General features: G+C 51.3%; 1 protein-coding gene across 3 annotated transcripts in view; it reads left to right on the forward strand.

The window, feature by feature from the left end:
• Positions 1 to 22,200, forward strand: part of GNG7 (G protein subunit gamma 7) — a 63,444-nt gene that overhangs the window by 37,100 nt on the left and 4,144 nt on the right. The window contains exons 1-2 of one of the 3 annotated variants that reach the window (XM_059831673.1): positions 762 to 822; positions 19,556 to 19,674. In XM_059831673.1, coding sequence (XP_059687656.1) covers positions 19,594 to 19,674 — 81 coding nt within the window. In that variant the 5' untranslated portion in view covers positions 762 to 822; positions 19,556 to 19,593. Of the gene's footprint in view, positions 1 to 761; positions 827 to 19,555; positions 19,675 to 22,200 lie in introns of those variants that run through there. The other 2 variants (XM_059831672.1, XM_059831671.1) reach the window with 2 other exon arrangements.

The following is a 22,200-nucleotide window of genomic DNA, read 5'->3' on the forward strand; positions in this document are numbered from 1 at the left end:
AGCTGAAGCTTATAAATAGGTCCTTTTAAACTATATGAGCATGATAAAACTATATGGACAGGAGCGAATGCGCTGAGGTGTCGGGAGGGCAGGGTGCTGATGAGCAGACATTTGTGTGATGCCCTTTTTGCCTTAAAAAATACAGTACAATCCCATCCGGAGTCTCCGAACAGCACGCAAGGCTGTGGAGTGAGTTAAGTATTGTATTCGCTGTTGTGGCTAAATAAGCTTGATTCATTCTTTCTCCCTTTTATGTGTTTTTATTAACGGAGACAAGGGATTTCTGCAGCAACGGCCTCCCCTAGGAATGCTGGCTATGTGAAAAATGCCCCGTCCTGCAGCGCCGCTGCTCTCCCTTATCTGCCCGTCGCTCGCTGCCCGCGCCGTGGGCACGGGCTCTGCTCACCACACAAATACCTTCCTGTCCTGGGAAGTGTCACCGCTGCCATCGGCGTTCATCATCGCGTCTGTCGTCTCCAACCTGTCCTGGGCCCCCCCCTGTTCAGAGCCAGCGTGACCGGGTTGGGATGAACCCGGTGCTCGCAGGAGGTCCTCAGTTTCCCCAGCCAGACCCGGTGCTCACGGGTGGCTGTCGGCACGCCGAGTGTGCAAGGCAGCCACCTGCATGGCACGGCAGTGGAGAACACCGTGCGTTGCAAGCCTCGCTCGTGTCTAACACCACAGACTGTGAGATTTCTCGGCTTCATCATTGTGAAGAGGCTGCATGTGCTAAATAGGACTTTTTCGATCGCTTTGTGTTGAGTATTTATGTTTATTCTTTCTTCTGTTTTCCCAGGAATATTCCAGAGGTAGTAGAAAACGGTAGGTACGTGTTGCGGCCATTTGAAGCCATTTTTTCTTGGAAAAATTGAATAAGTGATATTGGATTAAGCTTTTATTTCTTGACACGGTTGTCCACAAAGAGCAGCTTTGGTCGCTTGCGCTCTTCCAGCCTTAGGCTGTCTCTGCTCTCTGGAGTTGAATTGAACTTTGGGTTCGTCATGTACCAGTTTGAATTAATCTGTTTTGAAGCTAGGGGAGCTGGTCCTGATGCACAACCTCCGCGTTGCCAGCTAGGTGGAGGTGGTGATGCTGTAAGCTGGGGGCCAGGCCACTGTGCTGGGTTTTATTTCAACTTGGAATGATCGCGCCAGAAGTAAAGAAGGCTTAATTTTTTCTCTTTTACTGGGATAATTATGTTTGTTCAAGCTCTTCACTTGCTAGGCAAAGCAGGATCTAAATTTGGTGCCTCTTTTAATATCTTTTCAGCATACGTGTTTTTTGGACCATGTTTAAAAGCACTTCTGTCCCTGTTATGTAAACTTTCTTTAAAGGGAGTGAGATGTAATTGTCTGGCACATCTTGGGGTGGGCAGGCAAAGCCCGAGGTCTCGTCTGCTCGGGAAGCAGCTGCTGAGGAGCATGCGGACTCGCAGGCTAGTGCCTGTACCAGTGCATCTCCCCATCGGGAGGTAGTCCTGCTCTGGAGCAGAAGTGCCTTATATGGGTTTTAACTAAACCCAGTTGTAGTTGGGCATTTTGTTATAGATTTAAATGGGAAGACTGAGCTGACTGCTCCTTTTTCTTAATCACCATCGCTGTCAGTCATCACTCCCACAAACGAAGAGTCTTGATTGATGGTGTGAGATCTGCTAGTTGCTTTTAGCATAAGGGTAGCGTAAATCTTTCACCGATCGTTTAGGCTCATCTGGGCTAACTTTACATGGAAACGTTTTAGGAGCCCTTACTGTCTGAACTGTCTAACAGTTTAAAAAGAAATAAAAGCAGGCAGCCCCAAACAGCTGGAGAAGGTAATTTTTAACCAGTTTTTGCTCTGTCTGCAAGATGTTTTGACCATCTCTTTCCCCCACAAACATGCTTCTTGAATGCACATGAAGCAAACAGGAACAAAGCGTTCTTGCTCGGGATTAAAAGTGGATGCACGTGAGGGCTATCCGCAGTAAGTCCATGTATAGATAAGAGCAAGCGCTTTGCTTCTGGAGCTGGCGCGCGCTGTCTGTGCGAAGGGTTGGTCCCCCAGAGACGGGCTCCTCGCTGCCGACCGGCTCGCTGGCAGGGGACCTGCTCTGGCCGGCGGTTTGATGGTGAGACACCGTCAGGTGCCTGCTCCGGCATCCCCAGTGCCCGGCACGCTCGGCTGGAGAGGTTCACGCTGCCCAGGAGGGGCAGGAGGCTTGTCGTGCTTTGGCCGAGCGTACACAGAAATCTGTTTCTTAAATCAGACTGTTACCGGACCAGAGATGTTTTTATTCAATGGTATACTTTGCCTCGAAATCTGTTTACAGTGTAATTTGAAGTAGACCACCCGGGTCAGAGACTCATTTTGACGAGTTACTAAAGGTATTCTTAGTGTTCTGCGTTTTCCTATTTAGACACAAAACTGGAAGGAAATACCTGTATTTCTGTGCTAACGTGCAGTTTCAGGCCCTGCAGTCCGTGACACTGTATTTTATCTCCCAGCTCTGTGACCGAGCAGATGCTGCCGGTACCGACCCTTCTCCGGCTGTCAGTATTTGCATTGCCGTTGTGCAAAAGGAAAGCTTTCGCCCTTCTCTTTCTTTCGGTTTCAGGTTAGCACCCAGGCACACAGATAAGTTTTCTTTTCATCTGGCAAGTGAGTTCATACCAGAATGGGGGGGCTAAAGCATCTGCAGAACTGTGTTCCTTATCCAGCGTGTGAATAAAAACTGGGGGCAAAAAGTGCCATTGGGTAATTCTCACAGTTCCGGCAGAGGGTTGACTTTGGGGTCCCCTGGGACTTGGAGGGGCAGGTGAGGGGGTGCCAGCGACGCTCAGCTATGTACAGGGTAAGCAGAGAAGGATGGCACCAGCACAACGGCAGTGGCTCACTGCCGTGAATTGAGGGAAGTTGGAATGTTTTACATATCTGTTTTTGCTAACCTGTAGTAGATGATTCTCTAAATGTAAGCACCAGCCCAATGAAAATAGCCAGGGAGCCAAAGGTTGCCCGTTACCTGCAAGCCGATCCCTCACGTGCCTTCTGGTACAACCCTTTCACACAATATCCAAGTCCCTTTTTTAGCCTCTCTGCCTTATTTCCAGCCCCAGCCTTGCCACGGCAGTTCCCAGTCCCAGCCCTGAGCTCAGAGCTGAACCGCTGCCAGCCCAACGTGACTTCTCTTCCTGTAAGAGAGACAAAAGAAAACGACCTTCTGCTTCCTCTCCCTGTCTGCCCAGCGGATTCCAGCCCCGATGTAGGAGTTGCTCCTTGTTGCAAACCCTCACATGATGTTGCAGTCATCAGTATTACCAAAAGACCCGGGTTTGCATGAAAACAGCCGCACAGACGCCGCAGTCACATGGAAATACTGGCCTTTTCTTTTAGGGTAATTACTTCGGTGGTTGAAACAAGTGCAAAAGTAGTCATCGGGCTGATCAAACTGTGTCCTCATCCGCATTTGGAAGCAAGCCTCTTGGGTTTTGCTTGCCTGCAGCTGACTTGGGGGGGCCCAGGCTCTGCTGGCCTATTGTGAGTTTCCCCTGAGCATCATTTTTGCCCTCTGTAGCTGCATCAGTAATGAAAGCAAGATGACTAGAGAAAGTCACAGGACTGCTCTCGTATCAGCGTGTTTTATGGGTGTATGAAGAAAGCAGTAGTATTTATGCTCATGTGATGTCTCTGCTGCAAAAGGTCACTCACATTTCTAGTGAAATTAGGAGTGGGCCCCCAAATGCAAGTGAGTCCCTTCTGCAGTCAGTAGCTGGCAGTGAATAAGCATCCCTGAGCCGTTCAGCTCATGAGCAAGTGTCACACCAGCCCAGCTTCAGGATACCTCGAGCTGTTAATTATTTCTGAAGCATGTAGTTAAGATTTTGAGTTTTTGCTTAATGCCGAGCTATAGGGTGTGATTCTTCAGAAGCACCGGTGTGGAATTACAGGTCTGAATTTTCCCAGTGTAGATGACGTTCCTGCCTTACGAAAAATATTTTCACTTCGGGTTTCTGAGGCTTAGTTAGCAATAGGGTGCTAATTACTGGGTGGGGTCAAAGGATTTTGGGGTTGCATTAGCAGAAAAGATACATATTTAGTGCAGCACATACCCAGACATGACCAGCTCAAAGCTTGGAGCATTGCAGCTGTGGTGTGGTGCTGGACAGACATGATGTTCTGCTTTGCTGTTCAGTGCTGGGCTAATGCAGCGAAGCAGTACTGGAGATGAGTCCTCCACGTGTGCTACGAGGATGTGCCTGTTCACTTCAGCTCAGCCCAACAGTGTGTTTGGGGTCCCAGCAATTACATGACCGTAGATGTTGCTTAATTCCCTACTGAATCGCTTTCCTCCTTGCTCATAGCTGTAAGTAGCTCTCTGTCATCATGCGAGATCTTAACACGAACAGGGATGGTGTTTGTTTCAATTCAAGGTCACTGAAGGACTCTCGGGGTTAGGTTAGTGGAAACTGCTCTTGTCTCACTGCTTGAGCTCTGTAGTCGGTGTCTGGACATATTGCCCATGGCTGTCGAGTCAAGGCGTTACTTAATCCATGTTGCAATATTGAACTTTCTTTAGCAAGAGTCTGTCTAGGCGCTGTGTTTTTCAGGGCATGGTTGCCTTGATTCATTGATGGCACCATTATGTCTAGAGAGATTTTTGCTTTCAGTCTCTTTCCCTTGAACCCCTGTTGCTCCACTCCAGCACTGTTTACAAGTTTGCATCTTTGGGATGACTCTGTAGGAAAAGCAGCGAGTGAGCATTTCATGTAGGTTGGAAAGGCGATGCAAGCTCTCACTGCAGATGCGGACGCATCTGATTTCTTCACTGACTCAAGATGCAACTGCTATAAACTGAATTCAGGATTTTAAAGCTATACTCTGCTTATTTTGCTGCTCACATCCTCACCCCTAAGAGTATTTGCAATGAGTAACCTCACCCGCAGCTTTGGAGACTCTTCACTACAGAAGTAGAAAGCATTTGCAAAACCAACAGCAGAAAAACTTTGGTGGTAGAGCAAGCAGGTGTGACCTAGATGCGTCCAGAGCAGATGCACTGAGTAAAGAGGTTTGCATGTGGCTATTCCTTGGCCATAATTGTGGTTTAAAGCAAAGGAAAAAATTCTCATGAGCGGCTCACACTAAAGATCGCGGCTATGAACCTGGAAAACCAGCTCTTCCGTGTTTTTGACAGAGTAAAGCAAATGCCAGTCAATGTTTCAAGCTCTGCTAGTCGAAATGTGCTAAAAGTCCTGCTAAGAGATGTGCTTAACAATCCCCTAGAGGCCTTTAGTCTGGGTGCTGTGAGATACCTAGCTCAGAGAGCAACTAGGAATTTAGCACAGAAGTACGCAATTCTGTTGTAATCGGCGGGGTAGTTCGCTCTTCCCTTTGCTTTGCAGAACAGCATGAGCGGTTCCTAGTATTATCATTTAGACCATTCTTATTTTCACTTAAGGTGACGATATCACAATGTTTTGAAATGGGTCAGGCTGAAAACAAAAAAGCAAAACTTTCTATGTGCAGTGATTACGCAAACACCATCTGGCCCTTAGGGCCAACCTTCTAGTCCCCGCCGATCGCGGCAAACCCAGTCAGCATGAGCCAAGTATTGCCAACGCTCTGGTTTTGATAATGTGGCTTCAAAAGGGCTTTCTGAATGTACAAAGTGTAAAGCAATGCTCCGACAGCCGAAAATATACTGTGATTTATATGCTTTCCTTGGAAGCTGGGTTAGGTGTGCTGTAGCCAACCCTGTATCAGCCTCTTAAGTCACACAAAAGAGGCTGAAATGCTTTTGGCTCCCGTTCCTGAAGAGGTTTCTTCATGGCTCTGTGCTACACCAAGGCTCATCAACGAGCTAGTCAGCATTTTTCTTGTTTGCTCAGCATCAGCTGAATGCTGCTTCCCAGTACTGTGAGGCTTGTTGAGAGAACAGTCACACCAAGAGGATCACTTATCTTCCTGCACTTGAACAGAAGGTATTTAATTTTTAAGTAAATATTTTTGCTATAACCTCAGGCTCCCCCCCACCCCCCAAGCGTGTTGGTTGCAAATATTCCGCTTGTGCAGACGCTGGAATGAAACCGAATCCAATACAGAAAAGCCTGAAGGGCGGTTGGCGCATCTCCCACCGTAGGCTGGGGGGATCAATTCCCATAGCCGTGCAGGGCACCCGTGCTGCTTATCGTTTTGATTTTTGACGTTGCAGAAAGTGGGCTGAAGGGGGAGACTTCACCCTGAACTCCTCAGCTTCAGTGCAGGCGAAAGCCTAGAAGGGAATAAATCAGCCTTGAATTCTGGTCCGAAGGTCAAACAAGTAAGAGTGACGCTGGAGCAGATGGCCCGGGTTCCTCAGCGCGGGATATCTTGTCCTCAAGCATCCAATGACCTCATCTAAGCCTCCCAGATGACCATCTCTGCGGTGACACCAGGGGTAATCAGAAGGGCTTCAGACCACGCTGTCTTCAGTTTGGCCTGCAGAGCAGTAACAAAAAGTCTCTCTCTATGTATATACAAGTCATAAAAGGTTAAATTATGGTGAATTCTGCTTCCAGGCTTATTCACACGTGTGTGGGATCAGATGTCTGGTCTCTACGCGCTGCCTCCCCGCTGACTGTAACTGCGGCGTTGGGTCAGCGCCGGTTCCGGGGGGAAAACACGCTCCGTGGCAGCTCGAGGGATTGCTCATCTGGTTATTTGAGCTCGATCCTGCTGGGGCAGGATACTGGGCTGAAAGTGTCACTGCAGACCGGCCGAAAACAATGAAACGAGGGTAAACTGCTGTTTGCTTGACCAGTGGTTGGAAGGCTATTTTTAGCTACTTTGAAACGCGATTTGAATGCACGTAGGTATAATAGCTGCAGTCGGAGTAATGAACAAACCCTGTTTCTTTTTCCATAACACAAGAAAAGGTAGCTGAGGGGCATATTGTGCTGGGAAGGTTCGTAACGGCTATGTTACCCTGCTTATTTACCAGTTCCCTATCTTCTCAAGAAGCATTGAGCAAGCAATGCCAAGCCATACAATGAGCATATTGTAGCTTGCGGTTCTGATGTAATTCCCTCCAAACACTCTTTCCACAATGAAAACTTGAAGTTACTTGAAACCAAACTCCTTGCCCTTTCCATCCCCTGCACGCAGAGCTGTCCGAAGTTCAATAAACATGCTCTGCCGGGCTTGCTCAGCACAACCGCTCGCTGAAGCCCTGCAGAAGTCCCAGTATCTTCTAGTGAATAGAGACTATAATTGGAACAATGCTCCTAATAAAGGCTAGTCCTCACAGCATTGGCCTGAATTCTTATTTTAGGGTTTTCTTGTAATCTTCCTTAAATTCCGTGTGGCTAACTTTCTTGCTAAACACGTGATACTATTTTGGGGAGAAGCAAAATAAATTTGAGATAATAAAAAGCCAAAGCGTTCCGCTCACAGATTGCAAGCAGGAGGTGGCTTTGAATTTGTCTGAATGCTCATGTGGCACAGGGAAATACTGGCTGTTTAGGAGCTCAGGAAGGAGAGTTACTCCTGTGATAAGATAACTTTTAAAGGACAGAATTTTATCTGGGCGTTACGGTGACTTGAGAGCGTAGATATGTCAGGGACTTGTTTCTTTTAATAGCCGTGCATTACTGATGGGGAAATTCTCTGCTGCTTTCTCCACCAAAACACAGCAGCTCTGCCAGCTGACTCTGACCCGTGCCCTCATCTCTCTTTTTTCTCCTTTTCCCTTATAAAACAGTTTGGCGTCTCCTTTTACCATTTACAGTGTAGCCTGGTTTTGGGCCTCCCAGGTAGAAAGTGGAGGCTTGCTGTTAAGCTGTGCTGAAAAGCTTGAGATTGGGCAGCGATAACGGTACTGTCTAAAGGAGGAGATTGTGTGGATGCAAATACTAGTGACCAAAGGGTCTCCGCTTTAAAAGAGCAAGGTTTTTTTGGCAGCGATGCTTTTTGCGTGGCTGGCAGTCATTCTCCCTTGCACTGTCTGTTCAAGTCTTGGTGTGCAGGTCCAGGTACGTCAGCCTGTTCCTCTGCTTACAGCGGAAGGTGAGAGCATCGCATCGGCGTGGTGTTTAATGTTGGTACGGCATTTCAGGTTTGGGGGTAGATAAATGTGGCTGCTTTAGTCAGAGGGTTCTCCCTCTTGGGGCATTTGCTCATCTGTAGAAAACTCAAAAGTCATTTCAAAACCTTTCCACCCACTCAGCACCCAAGGAGTTGCACAGCAGCGGGAGCTGCCAGGCTGGCTGCAGGCTGCTCGCTCAGCTGTGTCATGGCTGATGCCCTCAAATCTGCTGATCTCACGCTGAAGTAACTTTTGCACATGATGCTGATAAATCCGTGTGACCTCGTGGTGCAGCTGGAAGAGCCTTTGTACGCTCGGTAAAGAAGGGGATGAAACGCTGTGCCATGTTAAAACTTCCCCTGCCTGCTTTAAATGTCTTGAGTGCTGCTGCTCGCCGCGTTTCCCAGCTCAGATCTCGGGACCTGTGGGAAATTCTCAGGAAGCTTTGTGATATTCAGCCTAAACTTCCCTTTCTTTTATCTCCTTCTACAACTTAATACTCCTGTGCCACGACACAGCCCAGTTTCCTGCTTAGTCTCTGTACCCTCCCGTTGAATGTGGAGCTGCTATCCAGCCCTCCCAGCCAAGGGCAAACTCCAGAGTGGTCTAGCCAGGATATACAGATTTAGTTCTCAATATGCCCCCTGCAATCAGTAAGTCGGTACCTCTTTTCAGGCCATAATTGAAGACACAAGCCTGAGTGGGAATTGTGGGCAATCTCTGGACTTGGGGACCTGAAAACTTATCCCTGATCGTTTCCGAAACGATTGCATATGAAAATAACAACTTAATAAGAAGGACTCGTCCTTCTTATTGCGTTTAGTGGGATGATTGGGGTTTGGTGTGCTGGTATGGTGGGTTTGCTGCTGGAAGGCTGGAGCAAAGCTGTGTGCTTCCCTTGCAGGAGCTGCAAGGATGATCAATGTCTTTTTAGTTTTGCTATTATGAAGACATATACTAACCCGGAGGGTTTTTTAAAACATCAGTGTTACTCCTCATAGTCCCTTTTTGGAAAGGAAGCATGGGTGCCTGGGTGGGGGGTTTTGTCTGTGATGCCACCTGCACTTGAGCATTGCTTCAGCAAAGCACAGATGTTCCAGGACTCGACAGTGGACAATTTTCAACAAGCCAGACTACAAAAACAGCCTCATTTCAGTGCTTTGTGTGAAGTACGCATTCCTTCGTCCCTTTCCTTTGGGTAAGATCACAAAATCTGTTAGCTTGCATTTCATGAAGATGTTTGAAGAGCATGTATTTACTTAAAAGGTCATAAATGTTCTCAAGTTGAAAAATCTTCACAGAAGTGATTACCATTTTGCTGAGACAGTTGTGGAGCAGCAGATTTTAAATGGTCCTTGAAGCAAAGGAATTTACAACCTGATTTTGAAGAGCAGGGAGGAAGTTCTCCTTTCCACCCATCTGAAGAGAAGGCATTCACGCTGGGGAGGAGATTCGAGGTGTTGGGGGGCTCATGAGTTCTTGCGATGGTTTCTGCAAGCAGAGGGGTGGCATTTATACGGCTCAGTCATCTCAGGCTCTGAGCAGTAGGAGAGGAAGCTGCAGGTGACTGGAAAGGAGCAGATTCAAAGCGAGAGCCTGTAATGCTGGGCTGGAGGATGAGGGCTTTTGGGGTGCAGCACCGGCTCCTGCCAGAGCGAGCTGCAGTTTTCCCCCTGCAGAAGCAGTGGTGACTTCTGCAGCAGCTCTGGAGCTGCTCGTGCACAGATCACACCTGCACGGGTGACTGAAACTGGTGTTGGAGCTCGTTCTGCTTTTCTGCTCCTCCGTCCTTCCTAAATAACTGCTGCTAATGCTGGCTGAGAGCTCTGAGTTTCTCGGCTGCTCTGAAGCACGTGGGGAGCGAGTAGCTACCGTGAAATTTTGTGGCCTAATTCTTATAGCAGCGCTCCTGTGGAAGCTGTGAGTGCTCGCTGCTTGCGTGCAGTGATCTGATTTTCCCCTCTGTACTTTATCTGTGACTGCACTGACCAGAAATGCAGGAAGGATGAGGACGGAGCAGACTTTGCAGTGCAAGTTCTGATTCATTTACTATCCTCAACCCATAACAGCCCTTAAGCACCTTGACTAAAGCCCAGCTTTGGTTCCTGGTCTAAATTATATGGTGGAGCGTTTATTATGTATCTGGCCATCTGTATTGTATTGTGGACTAATACACGAGCCCAGCGGTGGCTCCAGACCTTCAGGAAGGTAGCCGGATCCCTCCAGGGAACCTGCTGCTCGCCCTCAGGCCGGCCGGCGCAGTCGCTGTTGCAGCCGGTTCTCCCGTGCACCACAAATGCATCTGCAGCTCCCGCACAGGCAAGCCAAGGAGAAACCTGAAAGCGCATCCGACTTTGCATTTCAAACCCACTGCCTTGCTGGTTGTGTTGCAGGCTCTGGGTGATGGCTCCAGGTGACAACTGATGTAAATACCTTCGCACTCTGCTTTTTCTTGCCCTTTTTTTTTTTTAAATGCGTGGTCTAAAAATAAGGTTGGAATGTGCTGCAGTGACTCAGGGTACACGATCTGCAGCACCAGGGTGGTGATTGTGTGTAATTGCGGTGGCAATCCTGCCAGAGGTCTCCACCCAGCTGGCACCGAAGCTGCTGCAGATAAATTGGAGAGAAGGGGGAGTTTAAAGCCGGACCTAATACGACAGCATGAGTTAACTGTGGGGGGGCTGCAGGCTACCCTGGAAACATGGTCTCTTGAATGTTCTGCAGCTTAGCTGGCAGATGCGTCCTGCAGGATTTCACGCTCTCTCAGCCAGGTAATCGTTTCCTTTAATGGGAAGGAAATGGAGCTACGCATCTCTAGGGATGCTCTCTCCTTCCAAAATCCTTGGCCAGCTTGAAACTAGAGCAGTTCGAGACAAAATACTTCAGCAATTAATGGATCTTCTGGTAAAGACAGAGCTGCATCAGAGACACGTGTCCCCTCTCCTACATCTGTACTACAGGCTAGTTGCTGTTAACGTGTGACACGGATATCCAGGAAGAGTGGCAACCAGCCGTGCCATCCTTCTCTTCAAACAGCCGTGCTGCTTGCAAAGCCTCCTCCGAAATTTGGGCAGAAACTTTAGGGCACTGGGACCGTACTCTGTGGCACCGTGCAAGCTCGGCTGCGTGGCTGCGGAGCCCACCGCCGCGCTGCTCTGCGTGGCTTCATGCCGCAAGCCCCGTTTTTGCTGGAGACCTGCCTTGCCGTAGGGAGTGCTCCCTTCCCTTGGGGAAACCCCAGAGACTCCGCTCGGAGCTCAGGGGTTTTTGTGCTGCAACACAAATAGAAAAGCGAACGTGTTGCCTTCCCACCCAGGTTGTGCAAAAAACAAATTTACTTCCGCGTGTCAAAAAACCCCAAAGCTGAGACGTGTTGGCTTGGGTTGTTTCCATCTGGAAACAGACAGACCTAGATGTCGGAGCGGGGGGAAAAATAAACCCCGAAAAGCAAATTGCTCTCAGTATGGACCTGAAATTTGAGGATAAGACTTCTCTTGGTCTAGTGATGATGTGATTTTAAGCTTCTACTATATTAAAAGTGGGCTGGAGTGCAAGGCTCGGCCCCGGTGGCAGCAGCTCCAAAGGGTCTGTCACTGCCAGGCTGGAGCTGCTGGTGGCTGCAGGAGGGACATGAAGTATCTTAAAATACATGGCCTAGTTACAACCTGTCGTAAGGAGGCTGTAATTTATCTGGGGAGGGACAGCATGAGGGGACATTTTGCAAATCTAAAGGAGCTTATGGGCACTTCAGTAAGTTGTTTACTGCTAAAGTGAAATGCTGTGGCGTCCCTGCCCCTCTCTCGTGCTCGTCATGCCGGTCAGCCTGCAGGTGATGCAGAAGAAAGTGTGGAAAATAAGCTGGATCGTTTCAACACTGAAACGTGGATATACCCTCGTCCTGAGCAAGAGGCAAAGCGAAGCCCAGTGCTTCCCACCACTGCCTCTTTAAGGAGCGTTTCTCCATCCTGGGATGGTTCCTCGGCCGAGCTCCTCGCTGCGCTCTCCCCGAGTATTGTCCCACGCCATAGAAATCTGAAGGTCTTAAAGGGGGGGGAAAAAAAAGAAAAAATTGCTGCACTCAGGAAAAAATTCAATAGCTCATTCAGCTGTTAAGCTACTGATGCAGGAAGTGTAAAAGAAAAATGGAGCCTGCTTTGTTCTGCCCAGACAAGGAGTAAATGCCATTGCCCTAACAGCCTTTTTCTGTTCCAAAAAAGCATGAGGTCATCTTTAAAAGCAGTAACCACTGAGCGGGTTTACACTGGGTTACCAGTCTCAGGCTCCCACTTTGTCCCCCCTCCTTTCCTGGCACCAGCCTGGCTCAGGGCTCGGCGCGGGATCGCTCCGGCGAGGTGCGCGTTGCTCCGCTCCCATGCCGCGGCTGCCGGCGGGCGCCTGGCCCCAGTCCAGGGCCTCGGCAGAGAGGCTGCAGGCTTTCGCCTGGGAAGGAGCTGCTCGATAATGTGGGTCTCGGAGCATGGCAGGCTGCGTGCTGGGGGGGCTCACCTCTCCAGCCAGGGTCGGATGCCCTCGGGCTGCCGGACAGGGTTGCTGATCCAGCGTTGCCCGTGATTGCGTGGGAGATGGTTTCATGCACCTCTGTGGCTCCGGAGTTGGTGCCGTCTCAGCAGTGCTGGGACATTTCACCCTCCAGCGAATGCATGTGTGCTGTGCTGCAGTGAAACGCTGCTGATGGTTGGGCTGCTCTTTAAAACCACAGTTTGGTTAAGGCTGAGATCCAGGAGCGCGTCCTCCTACCCCGACCATCTGCCCACAGCAGCACCGCCTGCCCTGGTACCTCGTCCCACCGGCCCCATGATGGGAGGATGGCGGGGAGATGATGCTCCGGCCAGCCTGGCTGCGGGGTGCGAGCCGCGCAGGCTGCTGGAGGCGTGCTTTCCCGGTGCTTTCCATGCGGCAGCTCGAGCACAGGGGCATCCATAAGTACCAATCTCAATTTTTTTTTATCTGGGGAGGGGAAGACAAAAGAAGCATAATTCCGGCAGTTACTCAGATGTTCTCTTGTTTATTTAGCCTGCTAGGAGTGGCTGCTTCCAGCTATGAGAAGTATGGGAAGAATTCAGAAACTAGAGGGATCGGTGCATATTTCTTTCCTAGCGTAATGCTTCCTGCCGTTCAGCTGGAGAGGCTGCGGGTGGGAGCGTGCAGGTGGCACCGATTGCATAAAAGAGAAAGGGTTTTGCGCCGAGTCAATGATTAACAGTTTTGGGTGTCAGTCTTGCAGCACAGCGCCGTACATCTCGCAAGGTGCAGATCAGAGGCGTGCTAAGGCAAGCCCGGTTTCTCGGCACGCCGTGATGCCGAGGGTGGCAGTTTCATCCTCGTGACCTGGATCCTGTTGTAACGTTTCGGTGCGGCGCCGAGGGCAGGGTGAGACGAAGGGTCCCTCCGTGCATCTCTTGGGACGGAGCAAGGTGCGGGGTGCCGAGCCCCGGTCCCGCAGCGACCTTGCTCCGTGCTGCGGGGCTCCGTGACCCCTCGCCTCCGAGCAGAGCCGGGAAGCGCCGCCGGGGCAGGGTTGGGAAATGGATGAAAGGGCTGAGCGGGTGAAGCCGTGCTCGGAGCCAGACCGAGATGCTCCACGGAGGAGGTGTCTGCTTCCACACAAAGCTTGTGCTGAGTCACAGCTCGTCAGAGCCAGCGCTGCTGTCACTGCTGTCACTGCATGCTTCTGACTCAAGAGGTGCGCTGGTTTTGGTTGTTTTTTTCCCACTAAAGTAGTCCAAATCATTACCTTTGCAATCTACCTGGTACATGAAGAACTAGCTTATGAAAAAGAACACCTCTGTGAGAAGCGGAGGTGCCTACTCCGTAGTCATAAGTCAGTCTTGCTTTGACGTCAGAGGGCTGAGCAGAACAGATGCTCGGTATTGAAAGTGCAAAACAGTCCCGTGTAAATGCCCTTTTCATCCTTCCCGCAGTGGAAACATTGGAGTACCGATAGTAATACACTGCCTGAAGCACCCTGTTTTGTAAACACTGAAAAACCTCTTTTGCTGAAGGTATATGAAGAATGTGAACACGAGAAATCTGCTTTTGTAACACTTACTGTGATCCTTTAAATTCTTTTGTTTAACAGTGAAACCTGATCTAGAAGAGAGCGTTTGTGGTTGTTCTTCAGTCAAAGACTGAGCTGATGCAGGACGCAGTTACAAGCATCCTGACCTGCTTTCGGTTCATAATAGGCAAACCAGTTTAAAACAGCAAATCCTGATCGTTCCAGAATTTATCCTAACTTAACTGTGGGGACTCTGTCCTCCAGTGCTTTTCCTAAAATAGGCAGAAGTGCTCACGGGATGTTTGCGCTGCAGCCAAATCATAACTCAGGACTTGTTTGCTTCGTTCTTGAGTCTGCTCTGCCCCTCGCCTGCACTCCTGGCTCAAGGTCCCAAAACCCTCCCTCGCTGCTGCTTTTGTTGGCGTTGACCTTGAAACACCACTGGATAATACATCATTGCCCATGCTCTTGTGTTCTCTTAATTTTTATTAATTTTTAGTGTTTAACTCTCTGCAGCAGTAATTTTCATATGCCGTCCTACAACCACATAGGTGTGAAATCTTACTGCAGCCCGAGCCCCGTTAATACCTCCGCAGTCTGGATCTGCAGCCGCGGGCCGGGATCGCTCCCGGCTGGAGGAGCAGGGACGGCAGCCCAGAGAGCTGCAAGACGGTCTGATGACTTCAGCCCTCCTGGAACTGCTTACACGACAGCGTGAAAAATGCACGCCGAGTTAACGTTGCGTTAACGCAATCGGAGTCGTTTCCGAAAATTGAGTTGACCTCTCTGGGCAGCGCTGCCCTTCCCAGGAATGCTGCCGGGGAGAAGTGGAAGATGGCTTAGCCGGGAGGGCAGAAGGTGCTCTGGCAAAGATGCGGGAAGATTTATTTCCTGCTGAACAATGTCCGTTCGTGACTCAGCGAAACGCGAGGGGCGTTGTTGTTCTGCAGAGTCATGACTAGATACCGGGAAAGGAAAAGTCAGCCCTGGCCGGGCGCCGGCCGCTCTCTGCGGGCAGGGGCGGGAGGAGGTCGGTGGTGGCCAAACACCGAAGGCTTTGCCCGCCTTGCAGGAAGGAGGCCCGGCTGTACGGATTATTTCTCTGCGGTCAGATGACAGAGCGGAGGCAGGAGGATGTGCACGAGGATGTGTCCTGACTGTCCTGGGCTTCCTCCCCAGGCCCCGCTGCAGACGTCGCCTCCCCATCCTTTTCCAGATGCTGATTTCTTTAAAACATAAAGATTGGAAAAGGGACGACATAGCTGTGTCCTGCATGTCATCCTGATTTGCATCACACATACTTTACTCCGCGTGCTTCTGTATGGCTTTTTTCCAAATACCTTTACCTCACGAGTTATTTACGCACCCGTATAAGTCTGCTGAATGACATCTTTAAAGTTTGTTTTGGCTTTTAAAAAATCCCGAGGACGCCCTTCATGTGCCACGCAGCAACCCACTGGATCTTTTGTATCGATGGTCTCCAGTTGCTAATGACGCGCTTAGTTAATTATTCACCGAGGTAACAGAAGCCGGTTTTAAACTCCCGCCGGGCAGAGCAGTCCTGGAGCGTGGCCGGCGGTTGTGGCCGGGTTACCTGACCCATGCCAGGCTCGAAAGCGATGCAGGTCCCGCTGCAGCTCTGCAGAGCCTGGGACCATGTGGCTGCGGTGCCGGTGCTAACCCAGTCCGTGCCAACAGCCACCCCGCCTCGGCAGGTCTGGACCAGGAGCCGCCGAGGAGCCTGAGGGATGCACGGGATGAGCAGCTGCTGTCGGCTGCAGCTGGAGGAGGATTTTGCATCCAGTGAAACTCCCCTTGGCCTTTTTGAGAGCTCGGCTGCTGAAAGTTGTACTTGGAAATTTAAAATGCTGCGAGAGGAACTGCGCCATCAGCACGGCGCGCCGGGAGCCACTCGCTCGGTTCCCGGTTCCCCCGAGGGAGCCCTGCGCCGTCGCCGCTGGGTGACAGCGGCTGAGGAGGAAGTAGAAGCTGCTGCTGCAGATTTTGTTGCTATAAAACCGCTAACCCTGTGCTCGGTGGCAATTGATGCTGCTCTTTACGCTTGGGAGAGGCAAAGTGCATTGCAGCCGTAGGCAAAGCAGGGTCTCGCTGGAAGGCAGGTGATGGTGGTGAGCTGGAGAGCGGTTGTCAGCAGAGGAGCAGGGGAAGGCAGGTGCCTGCCTGCTTTTGGAAGCTGTAAGGACCCGAGCAAAGCATAATTTTTGATTTACAAGTGTTGCTTTCGCTTTTGCAAAGACTCCATGAAACTAGGCGACAGGGAGAGTAGGGAGTAAAACTTCCCCCCCTTGCCAAGGACTTCTAAGGCACTAGTTTGATAATTCCTGCCGTGCAGCAGGACTCTCTCCATGCTGTACTTAGTAAAACTCATCCTTCCTTCACAGGCTGGTGTCCCCCATGCAGCACGAGCCGCAGGATGCTGCAGGAACAGGGACACAGGCTGCGCGTCTCCCAGCACTGTGGCAGAAGCAAAAGTTCCCTTAAGTAACTCGCCCTCAACTGATTCATCAGCCTTGTTCCATAAACAGGAAGCTGGGAAAGTACAAGCAGGTGATCTTGTGCTGTTGCAAACATAAATTATATCTGATTGCTTGTATTTTTTTCCTCCAGCTGCCTGCTAACTCTTTATCCAGGTGAAGGATTGTTTTGTCAGTGAGGAGTGAACTATTTGCAGTAGGGAGGTCTTTCAAGTTCATGGTGCAGATGCAGAAGGAGCTTGACTTCGAGCTCTTCCCCAGTCCTAATGCTGCCTGCACTGTTGTGGAGTGCTTCAAGATAACTGCTCTCACCATAGCACGTGCTGTTAGCAGGGATTTCTTTGGAAATGCAGGTGATCAGAAGGTGGCCACGAGTAGCTGCGTGTGCGCTAGCTGCCCAATGGGCAAAACTTCCCTGCTTTTTCCAGGGATTAATGATAGAAAAATCGGCAGTAGCACTAGTGCAGCTGATGTCCAGCTCTTGCTCAGCTTGCGTAGGGAATCACAGCAGGGCTGAACACAAGCTGCTGTTCTGAAATCCCAAAAAACTCGCAGGGCTGGGGTCTGCATAGCACTTGATGCTGGAGGAGCAAGCTGTCTCCCAAGAGAAAGTGTTCCCACCTGGAGGTGCTGCTTTTTCATGGAAAAGAGACCAGAGCGGAGCGTACCCTGTGCCGTGTCAGGAGGGCTGGGACCAGCACCCATCCGCCGTGCCAGGCGAGGTAGCTCATAGTGTGTGGTTTGGCATCCTGATGTGGGACTTTACAGGGTGCTGCTCGAGCTCGTTGTAGGACTCTGGACCCTTGGTTAAAGACACGGTGCCGTCTCACCGAGGCCCGAGTCTGAGCTCAGGTGTGACACCAGTGTTGCTAGCACGAGGAGATCCTGCTTTGCTGCAAACCAGCCGAGTCTCTCTCTTGCCGCGTTGTGGCTTAGGAAATCGGGGCAGGAGAGGAGGATCCTTCCCCAGCGACCAGCCTGCTTCCTTCTCCCAGTTTCCACAGTACCAAACTTTATTTCAACAGCATGGCTTCCCATGTCATCCGGACTAAAGTCTTCCAGGACTCGAGAGGTGGAGATTTCCGAATAACCCTGCTAATTCAGGGAATCGTCTCATGACGGAGTTGGTAACGCTGGCTGAAGCACCGTTTGTTTTCTCCCACAGCGTTCGGTGTTGCAAACAAAGCTGAGTGCCGTTCAGGGATTGAAAAGTTCAGCGCACGTTGCATGCTGCTGCCAAGCAAAATAATCCCTGAGAGTGCCGTTGTGGTCTGGAATAAACTCCTTTAATGTCTAAACATAGGCGAGACAGCTCAAGTCTGGTAGGATTTTAGATGGGGCAGACACTCCCCCCTCTCTTCCCCCCAGTAAAGGCAGCAGTTCAGCATCTGCTTTGAAGCTGCCGGTCCTGGAGAGAAGACCCAAGGAGTCTCTAATTAAAGCTAGCACAGAAGGGCTGCAGTGGGCGGCTGGCTGGGGCGCTGGGAGCGTCGCTGGTATCTGATCTCATGTTTGCTTTGGCTCTTTCCTCCTCCCAGCATCATCTAATGGTTTGTCGGGAGGTGGGAGGTGGTACTCACTGCGGCCCTCTCCCCTTTTCCCCGCCGTTACTGAATGGTCAGGGGCTGAGTCACTGCCGGGCAGGGCAAGGAAGTGACTTTTCCTGACACCTCTGCAGCAGCCCCACGGAGATGATCATAAAGAAACGACCTGAGAACGATGTCTGGCCAAGGGAGTCCGGCTCGGCCGGCGTGGCCGGAGCTGCCCTCCAACGTGCCGCAGCCCTGGCTGCTGCCCCACGGCTCTGGCCTGAGTGACAGTGATGGATTATTTTGGTCTCATAGACAAACTTCTTCAGTTGCTGCTTTTAAATTTCGAGGAATGTTGTTTAACCGCCTGCATTCTCCCTGCCGGGCGCCCGGCTGCAGCGTGGCGGTCGCGGGGACACGGCCCCACGTGCGGGTTGCACCCGGCCAGGTGACAGGTACATTAAAGCCCCACGATCAGCACAGCCGGGGATGGGTGCAGAGTTCGGCAGCTGGACGTGGTCCGCGAGACCCTTGGAGACCAGACAGTTGGTGCACGGAAAGGAGTTGTGCTTCGGCAAAGCTCCGCTCCTGCTCCGCTCCAGCTTGCCCTGCGGTGCTCTCCTCTTTTCCATGTTTAGCTGCGTCCTTATTTTGCACCATTTTTGAGGAAGGTTTCATTTGAGGCATGAGCTATCGGTGCCTCTTGTGCTTTCGTATCCCCCCGTGTCTGTGCCCATGCCTTGTTGCCTGTCCCTGCTTCCATCCAGTGCTTTGGCATCTGAGAAACCTCTGCCCCTTGCCTGAGACCTGACTTGCCACCCAGCCTGGGACCGTCTGTCACACTTACTTTCTTACTCTACTCTTCTCAGGGACATCGATTTGCAAAATTACAGATGAATAGCATAGGTCTGAGTTTGTACAGTATTGACTGTTTCTAGTTGCTGCTCGGAGCCTCGTGCGGAGGAAATCCTGACGCAGGAGTCGGGGCAGGACAAAGGCAGCGGTGCAACGAGTAGATGAAAAGTGAGGGTGAACATCCAGGAGCTGTGTGTGGTCACGGTCGAGCAGCGTTCCCGTCCACCTTCCCCCTGCCTGGCTCACTGCGAGCGGTGCATGGCAGGTTACACGGGCTGGAAAATATCTGTTCGCTTTTCCGGTCGGTCAGTTGAATGCATCTGGCAGGACTTTCTGCAGAAGAAGTTTCATTTTTCCCCTCTCGTCGGCAAGTTTCTGTTTGTTATTTTTAATAAAAAAAAACAGCCTGACGAGAGTGCACGAAGAGTGCTGTTTAAAGGAAAGGAGAACTTGAAGCAAAATCAGGAAACGTTAAGTTGGTGTCATCAGTTTAGAGTTCGTGGAAACCCTTCGCATGTGGCTGTCGGTGAGGACGTGGTGCACAACCCTTTTCGAGATGGCGCACGGTGGCGTGGCGGCTTCGTGCACGATGCCAACCCTCCTCTCCCCCCTCCTTGTTTTGCAGTATTCTCGCGTGCTGGGGCCTGGAGCCGATGGCAGACAATGTCAACAACTAACAACATAGCGCAGGCCCGGAAGCTGGTGGAGCAGCTCCGTATCGAAGCCGGCATCGAGAGGATCAAGGTGAGCACGGGAGCTGGAGCAGCGCAACACGTGCCGCGTCTGGGGTGGGCAGAGATGGAGCGGGAAGGGTTTTCCCCGAGCGCGTACGTGCTGCTGCGATGTCCCTGGCTCACATATTGCAGCATTTCTAGACAAGACCCCTTCCCACGGGCACTGCTCATACCAGGAGGTAAGGTTGCAGCCTGGGCAGCTTCTCCCAGGTGTTAGAGGTGACCGCGCAATCCGAGGGCAGACCAGCCACCGCAGCAAGTTCCTGGAGCTCAGTTGGGAACATGCAACCTGTGACTGCACTGAAGCTGCAGGGGCTGGACCCAGCAAAGCTCTGCAGGGAACGCTTACATGCGTTCCAGTCTTGTTTCACCATTTTTTCACAGGATGGCTTCACTGTCCATGTGCAGTTTCTCTCAGAAAGTGCTGCCTGCACAATTATTTCTCAGCTGCTGCATTCTTGCAAATGAAAAAGGATGGTGGCACGCCTTCACTCTGGTTTGAGGCATGTTTATGGTAGAACTAGGGAAGGTTAATTTTGTGCTGCAGTTGTCCAGGATAGCAAACCGGAGGCTATTCTCAGCTGTGTGCTGGCTCACCAGCAAAGGAGCCCGAGAAATAAAGCTCCCTTTGGCACTGGGGGGTTGGAGCAGGTAACGTGCTCACAGCCACAGGGTCCCCTGAGAGTCGGAGACCGGGTCCTCCAGGAGCTTTCACTCTATTCTGGGAACCGGCTCGGTGATTGTGGTACCCGGGCTCGTTCGGCCACGTGAGCTCTGGAGAGCAGCCTTTGTGGAGACAAATAGTAACACGTGGGCAGCAAGTCTCAGCTCTGTGAGCAGGAAACCCCAGGGCGCTCTCTGAATTTACGTCTCTTAAGCTGTGGAGTGGTCACCCGGCTCTGCAGCCCTGCTGCCCGCCTCTCAGCTTTGCCTGCCTCGGTCAGCAAGGTGCGTTGGGCAGGCTGTGCTCCGCTGTCCGTCCCTCTGAGAAACTCCCCAGGAGGGGAGGAAGGAGGGCAGAGATGAGGTCTGTTCATGGAAAGTCACTTGTCAGTAAGTCACACAAAGGAAAGCCCCGCGCGTGGCGATGAAAGGTGCAGTGAAACCAAAATACTGTAAAATGCATAGGTGTTAAATCCACCTGATAGTTTTAATTTAGTTTCCTGGTCAAAGAATGTTTTCTTTGACTTTCAGTCCCTGCTACTTCTGCAGCAGCAGGTCCTCTGTCATCTCCGGTTCTGATGTGCAGGAGCTGCTGCTGCTTTGAATATCTTTTTTTTTCAAAGCCATGAGGTTTTGCAGCTGTTTTTAGGGCCACCACTTTCCAGACTCCAGTGATGCACCCATCAGTGAGGCCATTTTGGGGAAGACAAAATAAATTACAGGTCTTCCCCCAGCACAGACGTTGCTGACTCTCCTAAGAATTACCGTGTCTCAGCTCCAGGATCCCAAATGGTGCACGCCGAGGAGGAAGGGGAGGGTGTGTGTATACTTACCGACCTTTATAGCTGTGACTATCTAAATGCTTTGCTGGGAAAGAACAACAGTGGTGGGACCACAACACGCTGCTATTTAGGCTGCGTGGAGAAGACGTGCTATCTGGGCGAGCTTTCAATGAAGCCCGTGATCCACAAACCCAGCTCTCGGGCGAGCGTGCCAAGCCAGCCAGCTCCTAAGTACGGTGTGCCTGCTCCTCCAGCTCCTGCTCTCCCTGCCTCGCAGCTGAGGTCAGCGAGATGCGCATTTGCCTGCAGACAAATGAGCTAATACGCTTCTGGGATGAGGGGAACGGGCTGCCCCGCGAGCTGTTGGCGAAGCTGTGCCAGCAGCGAGAGCGGCAGCGTGAGGAATGCCCTCCGATTCCTCCCTGCGAGCTCTGACGGAGCACCCGACGCTGCAGTTGAAGCAGAGCCCTGCCACTGCGCTGCAATTTTCCTCCTCCCCAGCCCCAGCAGCCCGTACATGTGCTAGAGAAGGGCCAGGCCTTTTCTAGCGACTGCATCTCGCTCCTTCACCCAGCTGAAGCTTTAAGAGGAGTGTGGAGATTGCCAGGCCACTTGCTCTCATAACAGGTTCGGCCGTGCTCCCAGCAAGCTAATCTCTTTCCCCTTGCTTTGTTCTGAGGTTAGGAGTAATTACTGTCCTGTGTGAGTAATAGGTTTAAGGCAGAGCCCTGACCTTGTCTCTGCAGAGCAGTTGTGCTGTTGGATCCCAACGTATGTGATAGGTATACGACGCGCTGGCCGTGTGCCGCAGCATCCTCTGCGAGGCTGCAGAGCGCGGTGACCCCCGGTAGTGCTGCAGTGACAGCGGCGGAGCTGGGGGAGCGGGGAGGTGGCGTGTAGGTGCTTTTCGTCCCCCTAAATCACGGCTCAGCTCGGCTGAGAGGGACGAGTCGCCCCGGTGCCGAGTGGCCGCGGAGATCCTGGGAAGGGAACCGCTGCCGTGAGGCTCTGCAGCTACAACAGGTCACATCTGGGCCTTCCAGATGTGGTCTGGGTGTGTCTATGTTTATGTTCAACCAGCTATTAAGTTA

Source organism: Gavia stellata, chromosome 32 (assembly GCF_030936135.1).
Source record: "Gavia stellata isolate bGavSte3 chromosome 32, bGavSte3.hap2, whole genome shotgun sequence".
NCBI lineage: Eukaryota > Metazoa > Chordata > Aves > Gaviiformes > Gaviidae > Gavia > Gavia stellata.